At 35.3% G+C, this 24,618-nt stretch overlaps 1 protein-coding gene across 3 annotated transcripts in view; it reads left to right on the top strand.

Moving 5' to 3' along the window:
• LOC136040253 (monocarboxylate transporter 2-like) overlaps positions 1-24,618 on the top strand; it is a 375,363-nt gene that overhangs the window by 270,703 nt on the left and 80,042 nt on the right. For all 3 annotated transcript variants that reach the window (XM_065724486.1, XM_065724471.1, XM_065724480.1), the window contains one exon: positions 16,565-16,697. In XM_065724486.1, the coding sequence (XP_065580558.1) occupies positions 16,565-16,697 (133 nt within the window). The remainder of the gene's footprint in view (positions 1-16,564; positions 16,698-24,618) is intronic.

Below are 24,618 nucleotides of genomic sequence, written 5' to 3'. Positions count from 1 at the left end.
ACGCGCCATAATAGTTACGCGCCATTGTAGTTGTGTCCCTATGTCCCACCTGTGAATATAGATATATATATATATATATATGGTTTTAACTACGTAAAACTTGCGAATATACAACATTCTTTGCTGTCCCATTGTCTTTGCATATAAATAGATTGTCAGGTTATCCCCCTGTTTCCCCCGGTGTCCCCGTTGTAGTTGTGTCCCTGTGTCCCGGTCGTCATTTATATTCCCTGTGTCCCGGGTCCCGGTAATCATTTGTATCCCGGTGTCCCGGTCTGTATATACATTCGTTTTTTAGTTTTGTTTTTCTCCTTTATTTTTTTCCTTTTTTTTTCTTTTTTAGCTTATTTAGATTTTTAGATTTTTTAGTTTTTTTTATTAGTTTTTAGTTTTTATTTCTTTTTAGTTTTTTTGTCCCGGTCGTCATTTATATCCCCCTGTTTCCCCCGGTGTCCCCGTTGTAGTTGTGTCCCTGTGTCCCGGTCGTTATTTATATTCCCTGTGTCCCGGTCGTCATTTGTATCCCGGTGTACCGGTCTGTATATACATTCGTTTTTTAGTTTTGTTTTTCTCCTTTATTTTTTTCCTTTTTTTTTCTTTTTTAGTTAATTTAGATTTTTAGATTTTTTAGTTTTTTTATTAGTTTTTAGTTTTTTTTTCTTTTTAGTTTTTTTGTAGTTTTTACCTTCTTTTTAGTTTTGTTAATTTTTTTTTTTACTTGTGTCCTGGTCGTCATTTATACTGCCTGTGTCCCGGTGCTTTGTTGATTGCTAATCGAACATTCCTTTTGTCCTGGTCGCTTTCTCTTTGAGTGTCGTCATTTATTTTTTTCTTTTTTAGTTCTTTTAGTTTTTACCTTTTTTAGTTTTTTTTTAGTTTTTAGTTTTTTTAGTTTTTTACCTTTTTTTAGTTTTTTTAGTTTTTTAGCTTTTTTATTTTTTTTATTAGTTTTTAGTTTTTTTGTAGTTTTTGCCTTTTTTTTTAGTTTTTTGTCCTGGTCGCTTTCTCTTTGAGTGTCGTCATTTATTAGTTTTTTCCTTTTTTTTTTAGTTTTTTATTGGTTTTTACCTTTATTTTAGCTTATTTTTCAGTTTTTTCCTTTTTTTTAGTTTTTTTTTATTTTTTATTTTTTTTAGTTTTTTACCTTTTTTTAGTTTTTTTAGTTTTTTTATTTTTTTAGCTTTTTTACTTTTTTTATTAGTTTTTAGTTTTTTTTTGTAGTTTTTGCCTTTTTTTAGTTTTTTCAGTTTTTTTTTAGTTTTTTATTGGTTTTTACCTTTATAGTTTTTTTAGTTTTTTAGCTTTTTTATTTTTTTTATTAGTTTTTAGTTTTTTTTGTAGTTTTTGCCTTTTTTTAGTTTTTTCAGTTTTGACGTCACCTAATCCAGTTTTTTCAGGTGACGTCACCTGACACATCCATCCACACATCCATCCACACATCCATCCACAGACAACTTATTTTTATATATATAGATATAAGTTTCATCAAGATTAGTCTTACCCATCAAAACTTACGAGTCTGATAAAATTTGCCTCATTTTAGAAAATAGGGGAAAACAACCCCAGAAATTATTACGCCTGTGTTTACCTCCTCGTAATTCCTCGCTCTTTACGCTAAAGTATTTTTAGTAATTTCAACTAGTTATTCTACTGCCTTTGGGATTTAGGGGTCATTCTTAAGGAATTGGGACAAAATTAAAGCTCTAATGTAAAGACCGAGGTATCGACGAGGGGTGAACCCCCTCATTTACGCAATAAAAACATACGAATATAGAAATTACTTACGTAAGTTAATTCGTAAGTTAGGTATATATTTTACTAATGAAAACTTTCGTAAAAAATTCAAAGTTCTAGTTGCCTTTTTAAGTAATCAAAAACTGGTGGGCAACTAGGCCTCCTCCCTCGCTCCTTTTTTCTCAAAATCTTCCGATTAAAACTATGAGAAAGCCATTTATCCAAAAAAATTAATATGCAAATTTCGTTTTAATTATTTATGTGCGGAGAACCAAGATCAGAACATGCATTAATTCAAAACGTCCAGAAATTAAATAAAAAGCAAGTTTTTTAAATGAAAGTAAGGAGCGACATTAAAACTTAAAACGAACAGAAATTACTCCGTATATGAAAGGTTTTCCTCCTCAACGCCCCGCTCTTTACGCTATAGTTTGACTCTTTCTCTTAACTCTACTTTTTAATACAGTAAGGGGCTGAGGAGGTAAAGCCCCTTTCATATACGGAGTAATTTCTGTTCGTTTTAAGTTTTAATGTCGCTCCTTACTTTCATTTAAAAAACTTGTTTTTTTTTATTTAATCAGGGCACAAAAGCACGAAGAGTCTGGCAGAAAAAGGACTGAATATGATTTTCTTTCGTGTACAGCTGTGTCTCTTGTTCTAAGAACGAAAAAGTATATTATAGTACAGGTTATTATAATTTTAAAATGGTGAAATATTAGCTGAAAAAAATAAATTAGTTCTGTCAACTGTTAAAGACAGAAAGGGCTACAAGCAGCATTGGCATATGACACACAAGAGAAACAAAATGATAAAACCAAACAGCCGAGAAAAACGAAAGTAATGCCATCCAGCGGACAAAAAAGATTCGAAAATGATAGAGGCAGTTATATTGTCATGGACTTTTGCGCCGGTTGTTAAAAACAAGAGCTAAGAGCTCATATGGCACTTGTGACGAGGCAAGAAGAGCTAAGAGCCAAGAGATCATATGGTATGAGCTCTAACAAAATTCTATGAATAAATAGATTGATTTAAAAAGGAAAATAAGAGGCTTAATGCCGGTCAGGATTTAAAATAAGAGCTCTGAGTCACGATGTCCTTCTAAATATCAAAATTCATTGAGATCCGATCACCCACTCGTAAGTTATAAATACCTAATTTTTTCTAATTTTCCCTCTCCCTTTAGCCCCCAAGATGGTCGAATCTGGGAAAACGACTTTATCAAGTCAAATTGTGCACCTCCCTGACACGCCTACCAATTTTCATCGTCCTAGCACGTCCAGAAGCACCAAACTCGCCAAATCACTGAACCCCTCCCCCCAACTCCCCCAAAGAGAGCGAATCCAGTACGATTCTGTTAATCACGTATCAAGGACATTTGCTTATTCTATCCACCAAGCTTCATCCCGATTCCTCCACTCCAAGTGTTTTCCAAGATTTCCCCCTCCAACTCCCCCAATGTCAAAAGATCTGGTAGGGATTTGAAATAAGAGCTCTGAGACATGAATTCCTTCTGAATATCAAATTTCATTAAGTTCCGATCACCTACTCGTAAGATAAAAATACCCCAATTTTCGCGTTTTCCAAGAATTCCGGTATCCCCCTTCAACACCACCCAATGTCACAGGATCTGGTCGGAATTTAAAATTAGAGCTTTAAAGCACAAGATCCTTTTAAATATCAAATTTCATTAAGATCTGGTCACCCTTTCGTAAGTTACAAATGCCTCAATTTTCAAAATTACCCCCCCCCCAACTCCACCAAAGAGAGCAGATCTGGTCCGGTTATGTCAGTCACGTATCTTAAACAGGTTTCTATTCTTCCCATCCAGTTTCATCCTGATCTCACCGCTTTAAGTATTTTCAAAGATTTCCGGTACCCCCAACTGCCCCCCCCCCCAATTACGCGGGATCCGGTTGATATTTAAAATAGGAGATCTGAGTTACGAGGTCCTTCTAAATTTCAAGATCCGATAACTCCTTCGTAAGTTGAAAATACGTCATTTTTTCTTATTTTTCAGAATTACCCCCCCCCCCCAATAGAACGGATCCGTTCCAATTATGTAAATCACGTATCTAAGACTTCTGATTATTTTTCCCACCAAGTTTCATCCCGATCCCTCCAATTTAAGCGTTTTTCATGACTTTAGGTTCCCCCACCCCAAAATCCCAACCAGATCCGGTCGGAATTTAAAATAAGAGCTTTGAGACACGATATCCTTCTAAATATCAAATTTCATTGATATCTGATCGCCCGTTCGTAAGTTAAAAATACCTCATTTTTTCTAATTTTTCAGAATTAACGCCCCCCCCCCCAACTACCTCAAAGAGAGCGGATCCGTTTCGGTTATGTCAATCGTGTATCTAGGACTTGCGTTTATTTTTCCCACCAAGTTTCATCCCGATCCCTCTACTCTAAGTGTTTTCCAAGTTTTAGGTTTTCCCCTCCCAACTCCCCCCCCCAATGTCACCAGATCCGGTCGGGATTTAAAATAATAGCTCTAAAAAACGATATACTTCTAAATATTAAATTTCATTGAGATCCGATCACCCGTTCGTAAGTTAAAAATACCTCACTTTTTCTAATTTTTCAGAATTAGCCCCCCCCCCCAAGTACCCCAAAGAGAGCGGATCCATTCCGGTTATGTCAATCATGTATCTAGGACTTGTGCTTATTTTTCTCATCAAGTTTCATCCCAATCCCTCCACTCTAAGTGTTTTCCAAGATTTTAGGTTTCCCCCTCCCAACTCCCCCCAGTGTCACCATATCCGGTCAGGATTTGAAATATTAGCTTGGAGACATGATATCCTTCCAAACATCAAATTTCATTAAGATATGATCAACCGTTCGTAAGTTAAAAATACTTCAATTTTTCTATTTTTTTTCGAATTAACGGGCCACACTCCCCCCCCCCAGATGTTCAAATCGGGAAAACGGCTATTTTTAATTTAATCTGGTCCGGTCCCTGATATGCCTGCCAAATTTCATCGTCCTAGCTTACCTGGAAGTGCCTAAAGTAGCAAAACCGGGACCTACAGACCGACAGACCGACAGAATTTGCGATTGCTATATGTCACTTGGTTAATACCAATTGCCATAAAAACAGAGGGTTAAAATAGCGAAAATAGCGTCCTGGTTGAGCTTCGTTGAAGTAAGGATGCTTGGGCTGTTTTTAAAAAAGTTTTAAAAAACATTATTTAGTTTTAATTATCACAATTTAATGTCAGTTTATTTATATATGCATATTTTCTCTGTTGTTCTCGTATTGTGCTGAAGATGGCCCTTGGACATGGACCAGAAATATTCACAGAACTAATTTCCACTGTGTTGAAAAGATTTTCCTATTTTTTCTGCTTTGTATTTGTTTGAGAGGGTTTAAACAAAAAGAAGAAGAAAAACTAATCCTTTGTATTGGCTCTAACTGAACTGAAGAAAGACTGAATCAAACAAACCAAAAAACCAAGCCAGAATAAATGAAAGACTATTCATCAATTAGATTGGGCAAGCATCACTACTCACCTAATTCTCATTAAGAGTCTGGTCAGATGATCTTAATTTAAACTGAAGAAAAATGTTGCCCGAATCCTTTGATTTTAAGTTACTGTAAATTGGGCTTATAGGGATGTCTCGAGTATCTCTATTTAAAGCAAGGTCTCAATTTATGGATTTTATTTTCAATTGCCTTCCTAAAATAACGTGGAAACCCATTTGCTTCAAATATTAAAGTTGTTTCGTCAAAAAGAACTACATGATCTGGATTTTCGACAATGTGGAAGGCCAAAGCAGAATCAATATCCTTAATAATATCTTATTTTCCACATATCAGATATATCAGATTTTTGATATTCATGCCATCTTTTCCCCGGGAGCCGATGTTTACCCCCCCTTGGAAAATTCCCCTAACCCACGGAAAATTCCCCCTACTATACCCTTGGATAATTTAAGGATTTCAATAGAAGGGAAATTAAAATTTCTACTCTCCTGTTTAAGTCGTGGGCAATCGTGTTGCTTTGTCTATAGTAAAGACCGATAAGCGGGGGCGTAGTTTGTTATAGGGTAGAAGGGATGTTAAATGCCCTCTTCAGACCGAAGCTACCCCCCCCCCAGAACTAAGTTTTTCCTCCAGCTGAAATTTAGTTTCTGCAAAAAACCTTGTCAGAATTAAGATACGCCTGTATAATTAGAGTATCCAGAGAAACAAGTCAGTCTTCTTTAGTATTTCTTTTCCTTTATAGTACTATATGGCTAATTTTTCAGTTTTAAGTGTCATTTTCACTTGATTTGAGAAAATTGGCTCCAAATTTGCCCCCTCCCCCAAATTTGGACAAAATTAAGCCACTGCCGATAAGAGTTCAATGTATAAATATTTGTTTATTTATTTTTTACCAGGGGTTCATGTGGAAGGGGGTTCCAACAAGTTTGGAGGGGGCTCAGTGAATTGTAAACCGAAAGTTTCAGTGCTCTTTTCAAAGATTTATCCTGCTTTTCAACAAACTGCTACTGAATTAGTTTTTACTGACTATAGTGACTAAAAGAAATTCTTATTCTAGTTTAACTGCCCTTGTGTTTCAGCATTTGTTTTTAAAAGATCTTCAGATAATACAGACTTCGCTCTAAAGGAGGTGGGGGTAGAAATTAATATATAATCCTCAGGGCTTTATCTAGCACTTGAGTCTAGGAGAGGCTTTGGAACAGGCACGGTCACCTGAATCAGAATCTAAGTCTAAAGGAGAGGAGCTAGATTTGCAAAGAAGAGGAGCAAATCCTATTGAAGGCAGTCTGAACGACTGAGAAAGTGACTGGATATTCTGCTCTCATGATCCAGTGCTTAGTAAATCAAAGTCATTAAAGTGCTCCATACCTCGTTTATAAATGTATTTTGTACTTTTATAAATAAATGAAAAAAAAACATGTATATACTAGACCTACGTTGCCTGAGCAACGTGAAGTGTTGCGGCAACCTTTGTCCGGCTTCGCCAAATAAAGTGTTGCGAGAGCAACACTTTGGTTTTGTTTCTTTGATATCGGTTAAACGCTGAAGTTGTCAGCCTATCGAAGCTTTTAAAATGTTACGTTTTTTGCCTGAGAATGGTAGAAGGGACCCTGCTCTATGATAAATTTGCCCTTTTACTTTGAAAGTAGGCATAAATTGATCTGGATTTTCGATTTGGGCACCAAACGACGGCATTTGGAAACATGAGTTATATTTTCTGATCTGTGATAAAAAAAAACGCTTAGATTTTGACGTAGTTCCAGTAAGCAAAGTCTTCAATGGCTCTGGTGGTGCAGCCAATAGACGAAGTTTAACTTTTCCTGAGGCGCAACACATTCCCATTGTTTCACCATTGAATTTCAAGGCCTTGCAATAGGGACAAATTTTAGACATAGTCCCGATTTGAACACATCTACTCAAGCTATAATCATCGACTGGGCTGTACCTGAATGCCAGGTGATAAATTTCAGGTTGCTCTTGTGATTCCTCGGCACACTTTCTTTTCTTACTTTCTCTATCAGCAGCAAGCCTGTTTTCTTGCTGTTCTTGTGATTCCTCGGCACGCCTTCTTTTTTCACTTTCTCTTTTAGCAGCAAGTCTGGTTTCATGTTGCTCTGGTAGTTCCTCGGAACGCCTTCTTTTTTCACTTTCTCTTTTAGCAGCAAGTCTGGTTTCGCGTTGCTATGGTAGTTTCTCGGCACGTTTTCTTTTTTCACTTTCTCTTTTAGCAGCAAGTCCGGTTTCGCGTTGCTCTGGTAGTTCCTCTTCCTCGGCACGCTTTCTTTTCTTACTTTCTCTATCAACAGCAAGTTTTTTGGCATAGACTCTTTGAGCAGCTTCCTCGGCTGTTGCCATTGTAGGTTCATCAGTCATTTTAAAGTTAAACATTAATAGATTTTTCCGTGAACGAATGTCTTAAATACCTTTAATGACCTCATCGTCATAACAAACATGACGACAACTGACTACCTTTAATGACGTCATCGTCATAACAAACATGACAACTAACTTCATGACGTCAGTCGACACACAAAAAGGACGTCACTCGACACACACACACACACACAGACAACTTATTTTTATATTTATAGATTTTTGGTTTCAGTGTGTACCCTACTGCTGAAGTTGTCAATCCCTTGAATCTTCCAAACAATTATATCTCAAGAAGGAATTTTTCTACCAAAAAATGGATGACATATACTTTGATCAGCTCATCAAGAGCTATCGATTGCTGTCGAAAAAAAATTCTATCTGTCTTAGTTCAAATGTTGATTTTTTTGCCGTAGGCCAACTTTCTAACCGCACCACTTAGAAAGGAGCAAAGGATAAGCTCCAATTTCTAAGCAATGACATAACTTTTAAAGTTTAAGAGGTACATCTGATAACATTTCTCTACCTCAATCCCAAGTCCGAAAAAACAAATGATAAACCCAGACAAAATCACGGCAGCACTTTTGGACCCGTGGGAAAATGCCGCTTTTTTGCTTCTGTAAATTGTTCTGTTTCTCACTCAAAGAAGATATATTGGGCGCGGGGCCGGGTAACTGCCACATATATTTAACACTTCTAGATTTTAGTCCATCTTCAGTTTGAAAGTGGTGCCTGCCTCCTTGCCTGCTAGAACGGAGCTTTCCACTCGAAAGCAGAAACATAGTTTGATGAAACGAAAGCTTGGCTGCACAACTTCAGATACTCCTCTCTGACATAGGCTACATAACTCCACTTCATTTCGCACACCATAGGCCCTGGCTCGTGGACAAGCAAAAACCATCCTTTTTGTCCCCAGGCAAGAGTTCTGCGAAGCTTTCCAAAATGTAATGCCATATTCATCAATCCGGCCTGAGGTCCACACTTTCCGTAAAAACCGCACAGGTTAGACCCTTACCAGTTTCCAGGAATAAGCCAACATCGGCGGCATAGGAAAAAAAACAAAACGGGACAAAACCAAAGTGTTGCTCTCGCAACACAATTAACATTTGGTTTAAAACAAAGAGAACTTAAGTCAAATAGTAATTCAAGCGTAAGAAGAACATAAATTACTTTTAATAAATAAGTGACCCCTCCCCCCCAAAAAAAATGGAATAGTAATCAAGTCAAACTTAAAACTAAGATAGTAAAATCAGGAGTTGCGTTAACACTCTCGTGCGTTCTAAAGACCTGTGCGTCATTTGTGTTTTATTAAAAACAAATTACAGTTAAAAGTTCTCACTTTTATAACGTTAAAAAATCTAACGTTAAAAAGACTACTAGGAATGAATATCAATTCATTCTATCATCAATTAAATCTATATCAGCTCAATATTAATTAAACTGTTAATTTACATTTGATTGGTTCTCTTCATTAATCTCGTTTATTATAGAGATTTTTTTTTTATTTGTTGAGAGTATGAAAAATGAATACAAGTCTTCGAAAATACAAATAATTTCAGTGAAGTGGAACTGGAATTCTAGCCTTTTGAAGACGTAGGTCCCAAGCGTCCGCTTGTGGTAGTTCCAGTTTTCCTGCTCGTCTAGTTTTTAATGCAGCTCCTCAGTTTTCTTTGAAAAACTTCCTTTCAAGAAAAAGTGGTTGAAATATTCGTTAAAAAAAAAACGAAGTTGTTTCGGCTTCTTTAATTTGACAGCGTAAGTTAGGCAAAAGAATTGTTTTTTTTTGGCACCTTTGTATGAAATACCAGATAAATCAAACAGTTCATGGTAACGAACTGCAAAGAAGGAGCGACCCGGCTCAATAGTAACCGAAACCCTAAAAAACTTAATTTTGATACCAATAGTTATATTAAAAATATTATATTTTTATTCTGATCTTAAACACGCAAGTTTCATCAAATTTAGTCTTACCCATCAAAAGTTAAGAGCCTGAGAAAATTTGCTTTATTTTACAAAACAGGAGGAAACACACCCTAAAAGTCATACAATCTTAACAAAAATCACACCATCAGATTCAAGGTATCAAAGAACCCTATTGCAGAAGTTTCAAGCTCCTATGTAAAAAAATTTGAAATTTTGTATTTTTTGCCCGAAGACAGATCACGCATGCGTGTTTATTTTTTTTCCAGGAGTGATCTTATCGACCCAGTTGTCCTAAAATGTCCCAAAGGGGTTCTTTCTGACTGAAATTAAGAGTTCTAGTGTTCTTTTTAGGTGACCAAAAAATTAGAGGGGATATAGGCCCCCTCCCACGCTCATTTTCTCCAAAGTCACCGGATGAAAACTTTGAGGTAGCCATTTTGTTCAGAATAATCAAAAAACATATTAACTATGTCTTTGGGGATGATTTAATCCCCCACAGTCCTCGGGAAAGGGGCTGCAAGTTACAAATTTTGACCATTGTTTAATACAGTAATGGTTATTGTGAAGCGTAAAGACGTTTTCCGGGGGAATTTTTCGCAGTTGGGAATGGGGATGGGTTAGGGGGAGGGGGTTACGTGGGAGCATCTTTCCAGGGAGGAAATTATCATGAAGGAAGAGAATGTCCATGAAGAAGGCGCAGGATTTTCTAGCATTATTTATATAAAACAATGAGAAAATAAATAAATAAAAAAGTTTTTTCAACTGGAAGTAAGGAGCAGCATTAAAACTTAAAACGAATAGAAATTGTTACGTATATATGAGCGTTCGTCTCCTCCTCAATACCTCGCTCTTTACGCCAAAGTATTTTTAGTAATTTCAATTATTTATTCTATTGTCTTTGTGATTCATGGGTCATTCTTAAAGAATTGCAACAAAATTGAAGCTTTAGTGTAAAGAGCGAGGTATTGACGAGGGGGCCAACCCCCTCATATCTATATATCTATATATATATATAAATAAGTTGTATGTGTGTTATGTCTGTCGAGTGACGTCATGTCATCATGTCGTCATGAAGTTAGTTGCCGTTATCTTTGTTATGACGATGACGTCATTAAAAGTATTTAGCCGAGGAATCACAAGAACAGCAAGAAAACAGGCTTGCGGCTGATAGAGAAAGTAATAAAAGAAAGCGTGCCGAGGAATCACAAGAACAGCAAGAAAACAGGCTTGCGGCTAAAGAACGCAAAACCGCGCAGTTAGATGAAAATCCACCTGGACAGCGAGAGTCAAAACATATCAAAACTGAAAATGATAGCGTTGATGATTTGGTTTGGGATTATGACTTGGATAAGGTCATCAATGCCTACCAGATTTTAGTTAAAAAAACAAAGGTTCGGCGATATGTATTTCATAGTGACGCTGAAAAATAAGAAAAAGAAAACTGAAAAAAAGGTAAAAAACTAAAAAAAAACTAAAAAGAAAAAATAGTCAAAGAGAAATTTCAGACCGGGACACAAATGACGACCGGGACAGAGGGAATATAAATGACGACCGGGACACTCAAAGAGAAATTACAGACTGGGATACCGGGACACAAATGACGACCGGGACACAGGGAATATAAATGACGACCAGGACACAGGTATTTAAGAGAATTGTTCAAAGACAAATTTTTAATTGTAAGAAGATCGTTGAAAGAGAAATTTCTAAATGTAAAATAACTGAGGAACCTACAATGGCAACAGCCGAGGAAGCTGCTCAAAACGAATGTATTCAAGCCGAAGTAGTTGAGCCGGTAAAGCGTTATGTTCCAGGTTCTAGGTCCAAGAGGTTCCAGGTTCGAATCTTGGCTTTAGCATTAATACAAAAGAAGAAAAAAAACTAAAAAAGGTAAAAACTACAAAAAAACTAAAAAGAACATACTAAAAAAACTAAAAAAGCTAAAAAACTAAAAAAAACTAAAAAAGGTAAAAAACTAAAAACTAAAAAAGAAAAAAACTAAAAAAAGGTAAAAACTACAAAAAAAAACTAAAAAGAAAAAAAATAAAAACTAATAAAAAAACTAAAAAAAAAAACAAAAAAACAAAAACTGAAAAAGAAAAAAAAACTAAAAAAAGGAAAAAAAAGAAAAATAAAGGAGAAAAAGAAAACTAAAAACCGCGACACAGGGAATATAAATGACGACCGGGACACTCAAAGAGAAATTACAGACTGGGACACTGGGACACAAATAACGACCGGGAGATATAACTGACGACCGGGACGCTCAAAGATAAATTATAGACCGGGACACCGGGACACAAATGACAACCGGGACACCGGGACACAGGAAATATAAATGGCGACCGGGACGCTCAAAGAGAAATTACAGACTGGTGCAATGGGACACAAATGACGACCGGGATACTGGGAATATAAATGACGACCGGGACACAGGGACACAACTACAACGGGGATGCCGGGGGCACAGGGGGATATATAAATGACGACGGGGACACAGGGAATGTTCGATTAGCAATCACCATCAACAAAGCTCAAGGGCAATCATTAGAGTAATGAGGTATAGATCTGAATACGGATTGTTTTTCCCGTGGACAATTTTATGTTGCATGTTCAAGAGTCGGTAAACCTGACAATCTATTTATATGCACAGACAATGGGACATCGAAAAATGTTGTATATTCGCACGTTTTACGTAGTTAAAAACTTATATATATAACGAAAAGAGAAATCTTTTCTCTTTTATCTATAGTCACAGGTGGGACACAGGGACACAACTACAATGGTGCGTAACTAATATGGTGCGTAACGACTTACGCGCGCGGGGGGACTTGGGGGGGGGGAAGCGCCCCAACCAACTAGGTGTTGGGGTGGCGCGAAGTGCCACCCCAACAGCTAGTATAAAAATAAAGTTGTTTGTTAGTGTGTCTGTCTGTCTGTCCGCATATGACGTCTGAATTATTTCATCATATACCAATTCAAAAACGAATGTATTCAAGCCGAAGTAGCTGAGTTGGTAAAGCGTTATGTTCCAGATCCTAGGCCCGAGAGGTTCCAGGTTTGATCCTTGGCTTTAGCATTAATACAAAAGAAGAAAAAAAACTAAAAAAGGTAGAAACTACAAAAAAGACTACAAAGAAAATACTAACTAAAAAAGGTAAAAAACTAAAAACTAAAAAAGAAAAAAAAACCAAAAATAAACTAAAAAAACTACAAACTGAAAAAGAAAAAAAAACTAAAAAAAGGAAAAAACTGAAAAATAAAGGGGAATAAGAAAACTAAAAAAAATAAAAATAAAAAAAAAACTAAAAAAGGTAAAAACTACAAAAAAAACTAAAAAGAAAAAAGAAAAAAACTAAAAAAGCTAAAAAAAAAGTTAAAAACAAAAAAAAAACTAAAAAGAAAAAAAGGAAAATAACAAAAATTTATTTCATCATATACCAATTCAAAAACGAATGTATATACAGACCGGGACACAGGGAATATAAATGACGACCGGGACACTCAAAGAGAAATTACAGATTGGGACACAAGGACACAAATGACGACTGGGACGTGTTTGTCAACTGACGTCATGTTTGTGTGTCGAATGACGTCATGTTTGTCGACTGACGTCATTATAAGGATTGAGCTGTATGTCGTCATGAAGTTGTTTGTCGACTGACGAAATTACAGACTGGGACACAAATGATGACTGGGACACAGGGAATATAAATGACGACCGGGACACTCAAAGAGATATTACAAACTGGGACACCGGGACACAAATAACGACCGGGACACAGGGAATATAAATGACGACTAAGACACAGGGACACAACTACAACGGGGATGCCGGAGGCACAGGGGGATATATAAATGACGATGGGGACACAGGGAATGTTTGATTAGCAATCATCATCAACAAAGCTCAAGGGCAATCATTAGAATAATGAGTATAGATCTGAATACGGATTGTTTTTCCATGGACAATTATATGTTGCATGTTCAAGAGTCGGTAAACCTGACAATCTATTTATATGTACAGACAATGGGACAGCGAAAAATGTTGTATATTCGCAAGTTTTACGTAGTTAAAAACATATATATATATATATATATATATATATATATATATATATATATATATATATATATATATATATATATATATATATATATATATATATATATATATATATATTCACAGGTGGGACACAGGGACACAACTACAATGGCGCGTAACTACAATGGCGCGTAACGACTTACGCGCGCGGGGGGACTTGGGGGGGCTGCGAAGCGCCCCCACCAACTAGGTGTTGGGGTGGCGCGAAGCGCCACCCCAACAGCTAGTGCGTAATAAAAATATACAAATACAGAAGTTCGTTACCTAAGTTAATTCGTAAGTTACGTATATTCATTACTAATAAAAAATTTGAAAAAATGAGGTCTAGTTGCCTTTTAAAATTGGAGGGCAACTAGGCATCCTCCCCCATCCTTTTTTATGAAAATCGTCCGATCAAAAATATGAGAAAGCCATTTAGCCAAAAAAAAATAATATACAAATTATAGTTTAGTTATTCATGTGCGGTGAGCCAAAATCAAAACATACATCAATTTAAAAAGCGTTCAGAGATTAAAACAAAAAAACAAGTTTTTTCAACTGAAAGTATAGAGTGATATTAAAACTTAAAACGGACAGAAATTATTCCGTATATGAAAGAGGCTGTCCCCTCCTCAAAGTCCCGCTCTTTACGCTAAACTTTATTTTTTTATTGTTTTAAAAAGTAGAACTTTGACAAAGAGTTAAATTTTAGCGTAAAGAGCGGGACGTTGAAGAGGGGACAGCCCCTTTCATATACGGAATAATTTCTGTTTTTTTTAGGTTTTAAAGTCCCTCCTTACTTTCGGTTTAAAAAAATGTTTTTTTTTATATTTAATACAATAAGAAATTAGTGATATTTACGGGATTAACATTACCGCGGTTAAGGTAAAAAATGAGGTTAGGAGCTGGTTTTACATTAAATTAAGAGTTAAGTGGGGTTGTATTCTATCCCAATTTGTATGGACCATTTTAATGGTCCTAAGGAATACGGCAAAGGCTATGAGAGATTAGGGAATATAACAGGAAAGTGCAACTTTACTAGAAATAAATTATGCTAATGATTTGAACGTCCTAGATGAAAATGTTGGCAAAATAAAAAGTTTTTCAGAGGTTTTGAGAGTTCAGGGTGCAAGAATAGGTTTAAAAATTAATGTTAAGCAGACAATGCCACTTAAACCGTGAATATGTGAAGGTAAAGGGATGATATAGGGATAACGAGAGAATTGATCAATTGGATAGCTTCCCTAACATAGGTAGCATTATTAGTAAAGATGGTGGATGCATTGAAGATGTTAAGAGTAGGATTGCCAAGGTCTAAGGTGTTATTTCATAGTTGATGAATGTTGGTAAGAAAAGGAGCATGAGTCTACGAATCAAGGTTAAAATATTGGAAGCTACAGTAATGACACTGGTTAAGTATGGTTCTGAAACGTTGGTGCTCTGAAAGACGGAGGAGGATTTGTTAGAGGTCTTGCAGAGGAAATGGCTACGAATTATTTTGTAAATGTCTACGAATTCATCCCCGAACGGCTGAGGAGGATGTTGTAAGGGAAGTTTTAACACACATTGGAGCTTCTCGAGAGGCTGTAAAGAGAGAGAATTTGAATAGAATGGAATAGAGGAGGATCGTGCGTAGCTGTGTTGGACTCAGGAATGTTGGCACGGTAATAATTGGTTAGTAGTTGTAGAAGTGGAAGTTCATTATCCATTCTTTGAAAAAATACCTAAAAGAACAACGAAACTTGAAACTTTAAATGAAAAAGAATAATTCTTTCGCAGATTGTGTAAGATACATATGTCCTCTTACTCATATGTCCATTAGTTACTGCTCTGTAATAGCTGGTGGACAAATATACATTATCTTACATAATTTTACCAAACCTCAAATGAATAAACTGGGTCAAATTCAGCTTATAATATTTGTGCACATTGACCATGTATTTGATATGGATTACGGATGTCTTTTGGAGTGCTCTACCATGCAACATTACTACCTCGGGATGAACCCTTGGGGACATCGGGGCCTGCCTCTCATCCGCCATAAATACTAAAATATCTTTAATTTTCACATTTCTTATTCAAAGTATTAAATGAAATTTGTTTTTGTATGAATAGTCCCCTCCCCTGAATGTCTTGTTATTGGCCACCCCCACACTCCAAAAACTCCCTGAGCTTATATTAATAAAAAAAAACATAAAATATATAAATAAAAACTTTCAATTTTCTCCCGTTTTAGGGAATTGTTCGTTTTTTTGTGTCACAAAATGGTCCTTAACGCAACTAGTTGTGGTCTTATACTTTTGTTACTTTAAAAGAGCTTCACACCTTTCAACCTCTGCTCGAATAAGCTTTCTTCCAGTATCCTAGGACCATTAGTTGGATACGAACACCACTGGGAAAAACAAACAAAACAAACGAATAAACATAGCTCTTTAATCATTTTTCTCAGATAGATATAAACTTCATATGTTTTTTGGACAGGGTTCTGAAACCTCTGCAACGGAGTTTTCTGATATGCAGAATTTATTAGTTTCATTTTCATCAAGATCACTTGGTATGTTTAATTTCCCTCTCTGAAATTCAAGCAAACATTTTGAGGCTCATAATTTCTTTGTGTAACGTTAAACTTGACAAATTTTTATATAATTAAAATCAGAATATTAGATAGTTTATTTCGATATACGTTTTATTCTCATAACTACATTAAGAGTTTCGGTTGCTATTAGCGGCAGCCGCCTCTTACTTTCAGCTTATTACCACAAGCTTTTCGATATATGGATCATAAGTCAAATGCTTATTCTAAAAAAAATACAGAAATACAATACTGTAAATACAGGGAATATCTACATCTATACATGAATACATACTATATCCATACATGGAATTTGCCATCATCATATCTACCTAAGTTCAATCTCGAAATTTTCTAGATCTTATTCTTATAAATCTCACTTTGTCTTTAGGGCGGATGGGGCTGGATTATTTGTGGTGGCTCATTCCTTGTTCAGCTAATAACCAATGGTATACAGTTCTCGTGCGGGGCAATTGCAACTCAAATTGTGCGTAAATTTGGCCAAGAGAAGCAGATGATTGCAAGTAAGTCATGCATGAGCTCGTCAAAATATTCAGATATTTTTCGGAAACTTTTATGTATTAAAAAAGGAATTAAGTTTTTATTACCATATAAATCAGAGAAAACCTAAACTGCCCAAACTTTTTGTCAGCAAATTTCTTTAAAAATTCGAGGCCTTAAATTAAACAGAGTGGTTAACACATGTAGATTGAAAAAAAAAATCGAATTATGAAGGAATTCAACTTATCAAGGCTCCATTGCCTTCTTCTTTTTTTTAAACTTGGTTTCTGCTTAGCCCTTCGAATCAAATGTAGTTTTACAGACAAAAAAGGTAGAAAATAGACGTCGCTTTATTTTTTCTAGTATCTTCTTGTAGTAGCATTTTCTCGTTTACATTTTTGTTAACCTAATTATAACACTTCTTTTCAACTAGGTGAAAAGAAAACAGTTAAAATAGTAAAGAATAACTCAAACAAACAAGATTGGAAGCATTCGACAAGTCGATTTTCAAACGAACAAAAATTACCACAACTGAATAAGTGAAATCTAAGCCAGTTTTTAAAACGAAATCTTTATAATGTAGAGTTATGATGTTCAGATTATGAATAAACGGTTGAAACAAAAATGAACAAAAATTAAAACTCAATTTCCACTGCTAGGGCAACATGAACTGTTACATCAACCTTTGGCAGACTTTGCCAACGCCCGCAAATGGGTTCCAACAGCACCACTTGGATTTTGTTTCATTGCAATCAATTGGATGCTATATTAAAAATTAAAGAAACAAAGGTTTCTTTTAACTGCAAGTAAGGAGTGACATCAAAACTTAAGACGAACATAAAATATTCCATATACGAAAGGAGCTGTCCCCTCCTCAACACCTTGCTCTTTAAGCTAACGTTTTTTATTGTTTTAAAAAGTAGAGTTGTGAGAAAGAGTCAAGCTTTAGCTTAAAGAGCGCGGCGTTGAGGAGGGGACAGCCCCTTCATATATGGAATAAGTTCTTTTCGTTTTAAGTTCTAATGTCGCTCCTCACTTGCAGTTGAGAAAAAAAATTATCCAATTTCTAAACAGTTTTGAATGAATGCAGCTTTCAATTTTTGCTCACTATACATGAAGAATTAAAACTTAATTTTCATTTTAAGTTTATTTTTTTTTAACTAATAATAGCCTTATGATAGCCAAACTTTGATTTTCGTTCCAGTTATTTAAGAATGACCCCTAAATCACAAAGGCTGTTTAATTCAAATAATAACCTCTCTTAAAAGTAAAAAAAAACTTTAGTGCAAGAGCGAGCTATGGAGGAAAAGCGACTCCCCTTAAATACGTAATTAAATAAAAAAAAAAGTTTTTTTAACTGAAAGTAAGGAGCGACATTAAAACTTAAAACGAGCAGAAATTACTTCGTATATGAAAGAGGTTGCTTCCTCATCAACGCCCCGCTCTTTACGCTAAATTTTGACTCTGTCTCTCAATTCTTCTTTTTAAAACAGTAAAAAGTTTAGCGTAAAGAGCGGGGCGTTGATGAGGAAGCAGCCTCTTTCATATACGAAGTAATTTCTGTTCGTTTTAAGTTTTAATGTCACTCCTTGCTTTCAGTTAAAAAAACTTGTTTTTTTTTTTTTATTTAATTTCTGAACGTTTTTGAATCAATGCATGTTTTGATTTTGGCTCTCCGCAGAGGAATAATTAAAACGAAATTTGTATTTTTTTTTTTTTTTGGCTAAATGGCTTTCTCATAATTTTGATCGAATGATTTTGAGAAAAAAAGAGCGGGGGAGGAAGCCTAGTTGCCCTCCGATTTTTTGGTTAATCAAAAAGGCAACTAGAACTTTTAATTTTTTACGAATATTTTTATTAGTAAAAGATTTACGTAACTTATAAATTAGCTTACGTAAAGAACTTTTGTATTCTCATATTTTTATTACATATATGAGGGGGTTCGCCCCCTTGTCGGATCCTCGCTCTTTACATTAAAGCTTAAATTTTGTCCCAATTCATTAAGAATGACCCCAGAATCACAAAAGCCGTAGAATAAATAGTTGAAATTACTAAAAATACTTTAGCGTAAGGAGTGAGGTATTAGGAGGAGGTGAGCCCCTTAAATGGGTAATAATTTCTGTTTGTTTTAAGTTTTAATGCTGTTCCTTACTTCCAGCTGAAAGAACTTTTTCATATTTATTTTTTCATTGTTTTTTTTTTTTTAATAATGCTAGTAAATCCTGCGCTCCCTTCATGGAGATTTTCTTCCCCCATGACAAATTATCGATGGAAAGTTCCCCCAGCATATCCCCCTCTTCTCAACCCCTCCCCCAACCAAAAAAATCCTCCTGAAAACGCCTGTACACTTCCCAATAACCATTACTATATGTAAGCATTGGTCAAAGTTTGTAACTTGTTGCCCCTCCCACGGGGACTGTGGGGGAGTAAGTCGTCCCCAAAGACATAGTTATAAGGTTTTCCGACTACGGTGAATAAAATGGCTATCTCAGAATTTTGATCCGTTGACTTTGATAAAATAATTAGCGTGGGAGGGGGCCTAGGTGCCCTCCTATTTTTTTGGTCACTTAAAAAGGGCACTAGAACTTTTCATTTCCGTTAGAATGAGCCCTCTTGCAACATTCTAGGACAACTGGGTCGATACAATCACCCCTGGGGAAAAAAAAACAAAAAAACAAATAAACACGCATCCGTGATCTGCCTTCTCGCAAAAAATACAAAATTACACATTTTTGTAGATAGGAACTTGAAACTTCTACAGTAGGGTTCTCTGAAAATTCTATGACTTCTTGGGGGCGTTTCTCCCTATTTTCTAAAATAACACAAATTTTCTCAGGCTCGTAACTTTTGATGGGTAAGACTAAACTTGATGAAACTTATATATTTAAAATCAGCATTAAAATGCGATCCTTTTGATGTAGGTATTGGTATCAAAATTCCATTTTTTAGAGTTTTGGTTACTATTGAGCCGGGTCGCTCCTTACTACAGTTCGTTACCACGAACTGTTTGATAATTGCTATTGGTATTAACGTTTTAATGTTGCTCCTTACTTTAAGTTAAAAGAACTTATTTGTTTATGTAATTGCTGATCGTTTTTTAAATAACATTGTGAAATAAATTTCCCCCTCCAAGGAAAAATCCATTGCCCTACGGGAAATTTTTCTAAGGAAAGATTATTCCACGTAGCTCAAATTCGCAATATTCGTGGAACTAATTTTGTAAGGTATAGTAACAGAATGACGTAAGAGGTAGAAACTTGTTAATGCATGTTTCGATTTTGGCTCACCGCACATTAATAATTAAAACCAAAATTGCATATTAATTTTGTTTTGCCTAAATGACTTTCTCATAGTTATGGTCGGACGATTTTGATAAAAAAGATTATTTTTTCACAAACGTTTTATTAGTAATAGATATAATTTATGAATTAAATTACGTAACGAACTACTATATTTGTATATTTTTATTACATATATGAGGGGATTCGTCCCCTCGTCAATACCTCGCTCTTTACATTAAAGCTTGAATTTCGTCCCAATTCTCTAAGAATGACCCCTGAATCACAAATGCCGTAGAATAAATAGTTGAAATTACTAAAAATACTTTAGCCTGAAGAGCGAGATATTGAGGAGGAGACGAACCCCCTTATATACGTAATAATTTCTGTTCGTTTTGAGTTTTAATGTTGCTCCTTACTTTTAGTTGAGAAAAACTTTTTTAATTCATTTTCGCATTTTCATTTTTAATTATGCTAGAAAATCCTATCCTCTCCTTCATGGAAATTCTCTAACCCCATGATAAATTCCTCCTTGGAAAGATCATACCACGTAGCCCCCTCCCCTGAGCCCTACCCCCCCCCCCCCCTTCAACTCAAAAAAGTTCCCCTGAGAACGTCTGTACACTTCCCAATAAGCCCCTCCCCGGGGAATTTGGGGGATTAAGTAGTCCCCAAAGACAGACTTATTAGATTTTTTTTACTATGCTGAACAAAATGGCTATCTCAAAATTTTGATCCGGTGACTTTGAGAAAAATGAGCGTGAGAGGGGGCCTAGGTGCCCCAAATTTTTGGTTATTAAAAGGAAACTAGAACTTTTAATTTCCATTAGAATTAGCCCTCTTGCGACGTTCTAGGAGCACTGGGTCAATACGATCACCCCTGGAAAAAAAAAACAAAAACAAAAAAAGAACAAACAAACAACTAAACACGCATCCGTGATCTGTCTTCTGGCAAAAAATAAAAAATTCCACATTTTTACGATAGGAGCTTGAAACTTCTACAGTAGTGCTTTCTTATACGTTGAATCTGATGGTGTGATTTTCGTTAAGATTTTATGATATTTAGGGGATGTTTCACCCTATTTTCTAAAATAAGGAAAATTTTCTCAGGCTTTTAACTTTTGATGGGCAAGACTCAGCTCGATGAAAGTTATATATTTAAAATCAGCATAAAAATATGATTTTTTAATGTAACTGTTGGTATCAAAATTTCGTTTTATAGAGTTTTGGCTACTATTGAGCCGGGTCGCTCCTTACTAGAGTTTGTTACAACGAACTGTTTGATCCCTCGGAAATTTACAGATGTCTTGCTTCAAAATTTTTTTTTCAAATGTGGAAAAAAGTAAAAATAACACGTGACTAAATGCGGTGTGGTTGTGATGTATTCTTAAAACAGCTATACTCTCTACTTTCAAAATCCATGCTGTGTACATAATTTATTTCTTAGACGCCACTGTCTTACCATTTACCGAATTTAACAAGTGAAAACTTGCAGTAAGTTACAGCACTATGCAATACTGTTGCGGCATCACTTGCATGAAGACAATTTTCCCTACCATAAAATTCACTTAAAGTCAATAAAAAGGTAGACACTTTTTATGTACAGCATGTAACCCCTTTTCCTTGACCAGGAACAAGCCTTATGACCTTGCTTACATATATTCCTTATTATAAATGAAAATCTTTTAGCAACTAAAGTTTAAAGCCTTCTAGCACCAGGACTGCAAAGTTAAACAGTCTAAAATCTGTCTATTAAGCTATCCTTCGCTGTAATGGTAGGATTTAAAGGAAGTTAGACTTTCATGGAAGGGGTTAAAGAATGAAGCTCTTAACAGATCAAATTGAAGGAAGAGCCTGCGCAGTTCCATTGAATTTAGACGACTTGTTGCTGCAGATAGTTGTTGATAGTAGCAGTAGTACGTTGATAAATAGCATAGGACAAATATAATCAGGCATAAAAAGTGTTTTGTGGTTGCTTTTTCATCTGTGAAATTTATACAAATAGACCTTTGCAAACAACTTTTAATGGGTACTTTTAAGTTTGATTAATTGCATCAGTATAAACTGATGATTTCCTTTTGTGCATAAATTATACCCAACCTTTTGTTTTTTACTGTAGTTGGTATATTCGTGGGTCAAACTTTTTTATGTCAAGGGTGCTAGTACCCTTGTAATTGCTTGTCAAAAAATATATTTCTAGCTCCTTAATATGCTTTAATCGATACATGCTAGACACTAATCTGTTCCTTATGCTGCAGTTGACCCATTTGAACCAAAAAAAAAAAAAAAATTGAAAGGAGCTATGAGAAATAACTATGACATATTTAAACACGACAGGTAAATTTTTGTGTTCTTGTCCCTCAGCGGCTTCAAAAATCTAGATGTCGTTAGCCCTTTTCTGAGAACTTAGTAGATTAATAAAATTGAAAATCACCTCTATTCAACTAATATTTCTATCCCTTTCAGAGGAGTAGAGTCAAATGGAAGAAAACAGTGAAGAAAATAAAGGTCTTTTAAGTGTTCATCTAAACTACTCACCATAAATATTTTATGTCGAAAAACATTCAACAAATGAATAAGTTGTTAGCCCTCAAACCCTTCAAATATTAGTGTGCTATTAATTAAAAATAGCCTAACTTAAAAATTTTATTAAGCTAATTGAATTTATGATCATTTAAAAGGAAGAGATTTAAAAGAAGTAGATTAATAACGGACATTTTTTACTAAATTGACTGTTGAAAAGATACTAAAATAAAAAAAAACAATGCGTGGAAGCTTGAACAATATTTGATTTTTAAGAATTCAATGAAGCTGGACCAAATTATAATGTGTTCTCAGTAAAAGCACAAATGATACCCTACTATTTCGGGGGGTTTAATTTTTTTACTTTTTTATTTTTAGTTTTTAGTTTGATATCACAGTTCACCGTTTAAATGTTTGCTTTCTACTTTATTTCTTCATTTATATTAATATTTACTAGGTATGGGTTTAATATCTTAAATAAAATAACTATACTTGTTTTAAGTTGCAAATTTGCTGTCAAGCCTTCAGTAGTGAAAATGCATGAAAATTTAGGGAAGTGAACCATATTTCAAAGGCTAGGGTGAACACACTTGTGTTATTTTTCCTATTTGATAAAAAAAAAAACATTTTCAAAGTCTACAAGGAGGGGGAGCGAAAAATCTTAAGGGCATGTATCCCAATGCTCCTTTGTATCCTCCTTCAAGTTGACGCCAATACAACCATACATGTAAAAAGTTATTATATATTTACATTTTTTTCATTTCATTTATTTTTAATTTTCACCAATAAACATTATTGTTCATAATAGTTAACGTGTTTTAATAAGGACAAGTAAGGACAATACGATTCGATTTTGCCACTTATTCCTTCTCGCAATGGAAAAATAGTCCACTAAAAAATTACAAAATAAAAATTCTGAAAATTATTTTAATAAGTTTAACGTAGTCAATGCTTGTGCAGTTGGTGAAAGCAGGTCTTGGACTCTTCTAGACAAAGAGTAACTACGTATGTGACACACCTGAAACGTGTCTTCAGAGAGCATGGTGTGTTCTGCATTGACTTCAGCCTTGTACCTTTTTCTGGCCAGTGGTCGAATGAGTCATTTTTAATAGCCAAGGATGTTGTCATGTACCCCAACTTCCTTTTCCGATCTATGGAATCAATATTCAAACAATTTATCCAACTTTCTCTTTCATATGGAACTGAAGATAGTCTCACATGGCGCTTTGGGTTTGATTCATATGAAGCAGTCAAAAACCCCGCAATTTCTCGGTGGAATGAACGTAAAGCTATGGTATTAACTTCTCATAGCTCTTGTTTATGGGTGACACACTCCAGTTTGCTAAGTCTACCATATAAATGGCATAAAGTCTATTTTTGTATGGTGTATATAGTAATATGATAGCATTTGTTCATTTTGTCAATGGCTTTCATACCCTGGTTGTACATACTGATAACCTGAGGCTATTCCATATCAATATATTCCTTTGCCACCATGCAGGACTTGTTCAGTAGTTTTTCTTGTCCACTTCCACGCAAGTTGGATGTAAGAGTGACTGAATTACGATCCATCCGTTTCAGATACGCTTTCATTGGTAGATTCATAAAAGACATCTCTACTTTTCCTCTTCAACTAGCAATCAATCTTTAGTTTTGAACCACCTAACCTTTTGTTTCGTGTTGCATCAGTTCCATATGAGCCCCTTGAATCAATCTTGGCAATCAAAGCTGTGGAGGCATAATATCGTCAAAAAATATCTTTGAATATGGTAAAAGCGAAACTCTTTCAACAAGAGCTCACACAATACCACCAGTTATGCCGAAAAATCTTTGGTCCTCACTAACCTGTGTGTGCTTACCTTTGTAAACTCCACAAGAATCTACTGTTAGTGCAGCAAAGGATGAACGTTTTGATTCCCAATTGTACATTTTTTTCTCTTCTATGTTGTTTTGTTTCGGACGTTAGGGGAGCGTCTGTTTACCTATACCTACATGGTCAAACGGGGTCTCGATGGTCTCTGTCTTTTTCTTATTTTGTTTTACTATTGGACGGAACATCCAACGACGGTCTTGGTGGTTGGATCCCTTTTGTGGTTATCGACAAAAAAAAGACAGGAGCGCAGTTTGAAAAAAGATACATTAA

This window comes from Artemia franciscana, chromosome 2, assembly GCF_032884065.1.
Source record: "Artemia franciscana chromosome 2, ASM3288406v1, whole genome shotgun sequence".
NCBI classification, from domain to species: domain Eukaryota; kingdom Metazoa; phylum Arthropoda; class Branchiopoda; order Anostraca; family Artemiidae; genus Artemia; species Artemia franciscana.
Note: the sequence above shows the minus strand (reverse complement) of the source record. Positions and strands in the feature narration are given on the sequence as shown.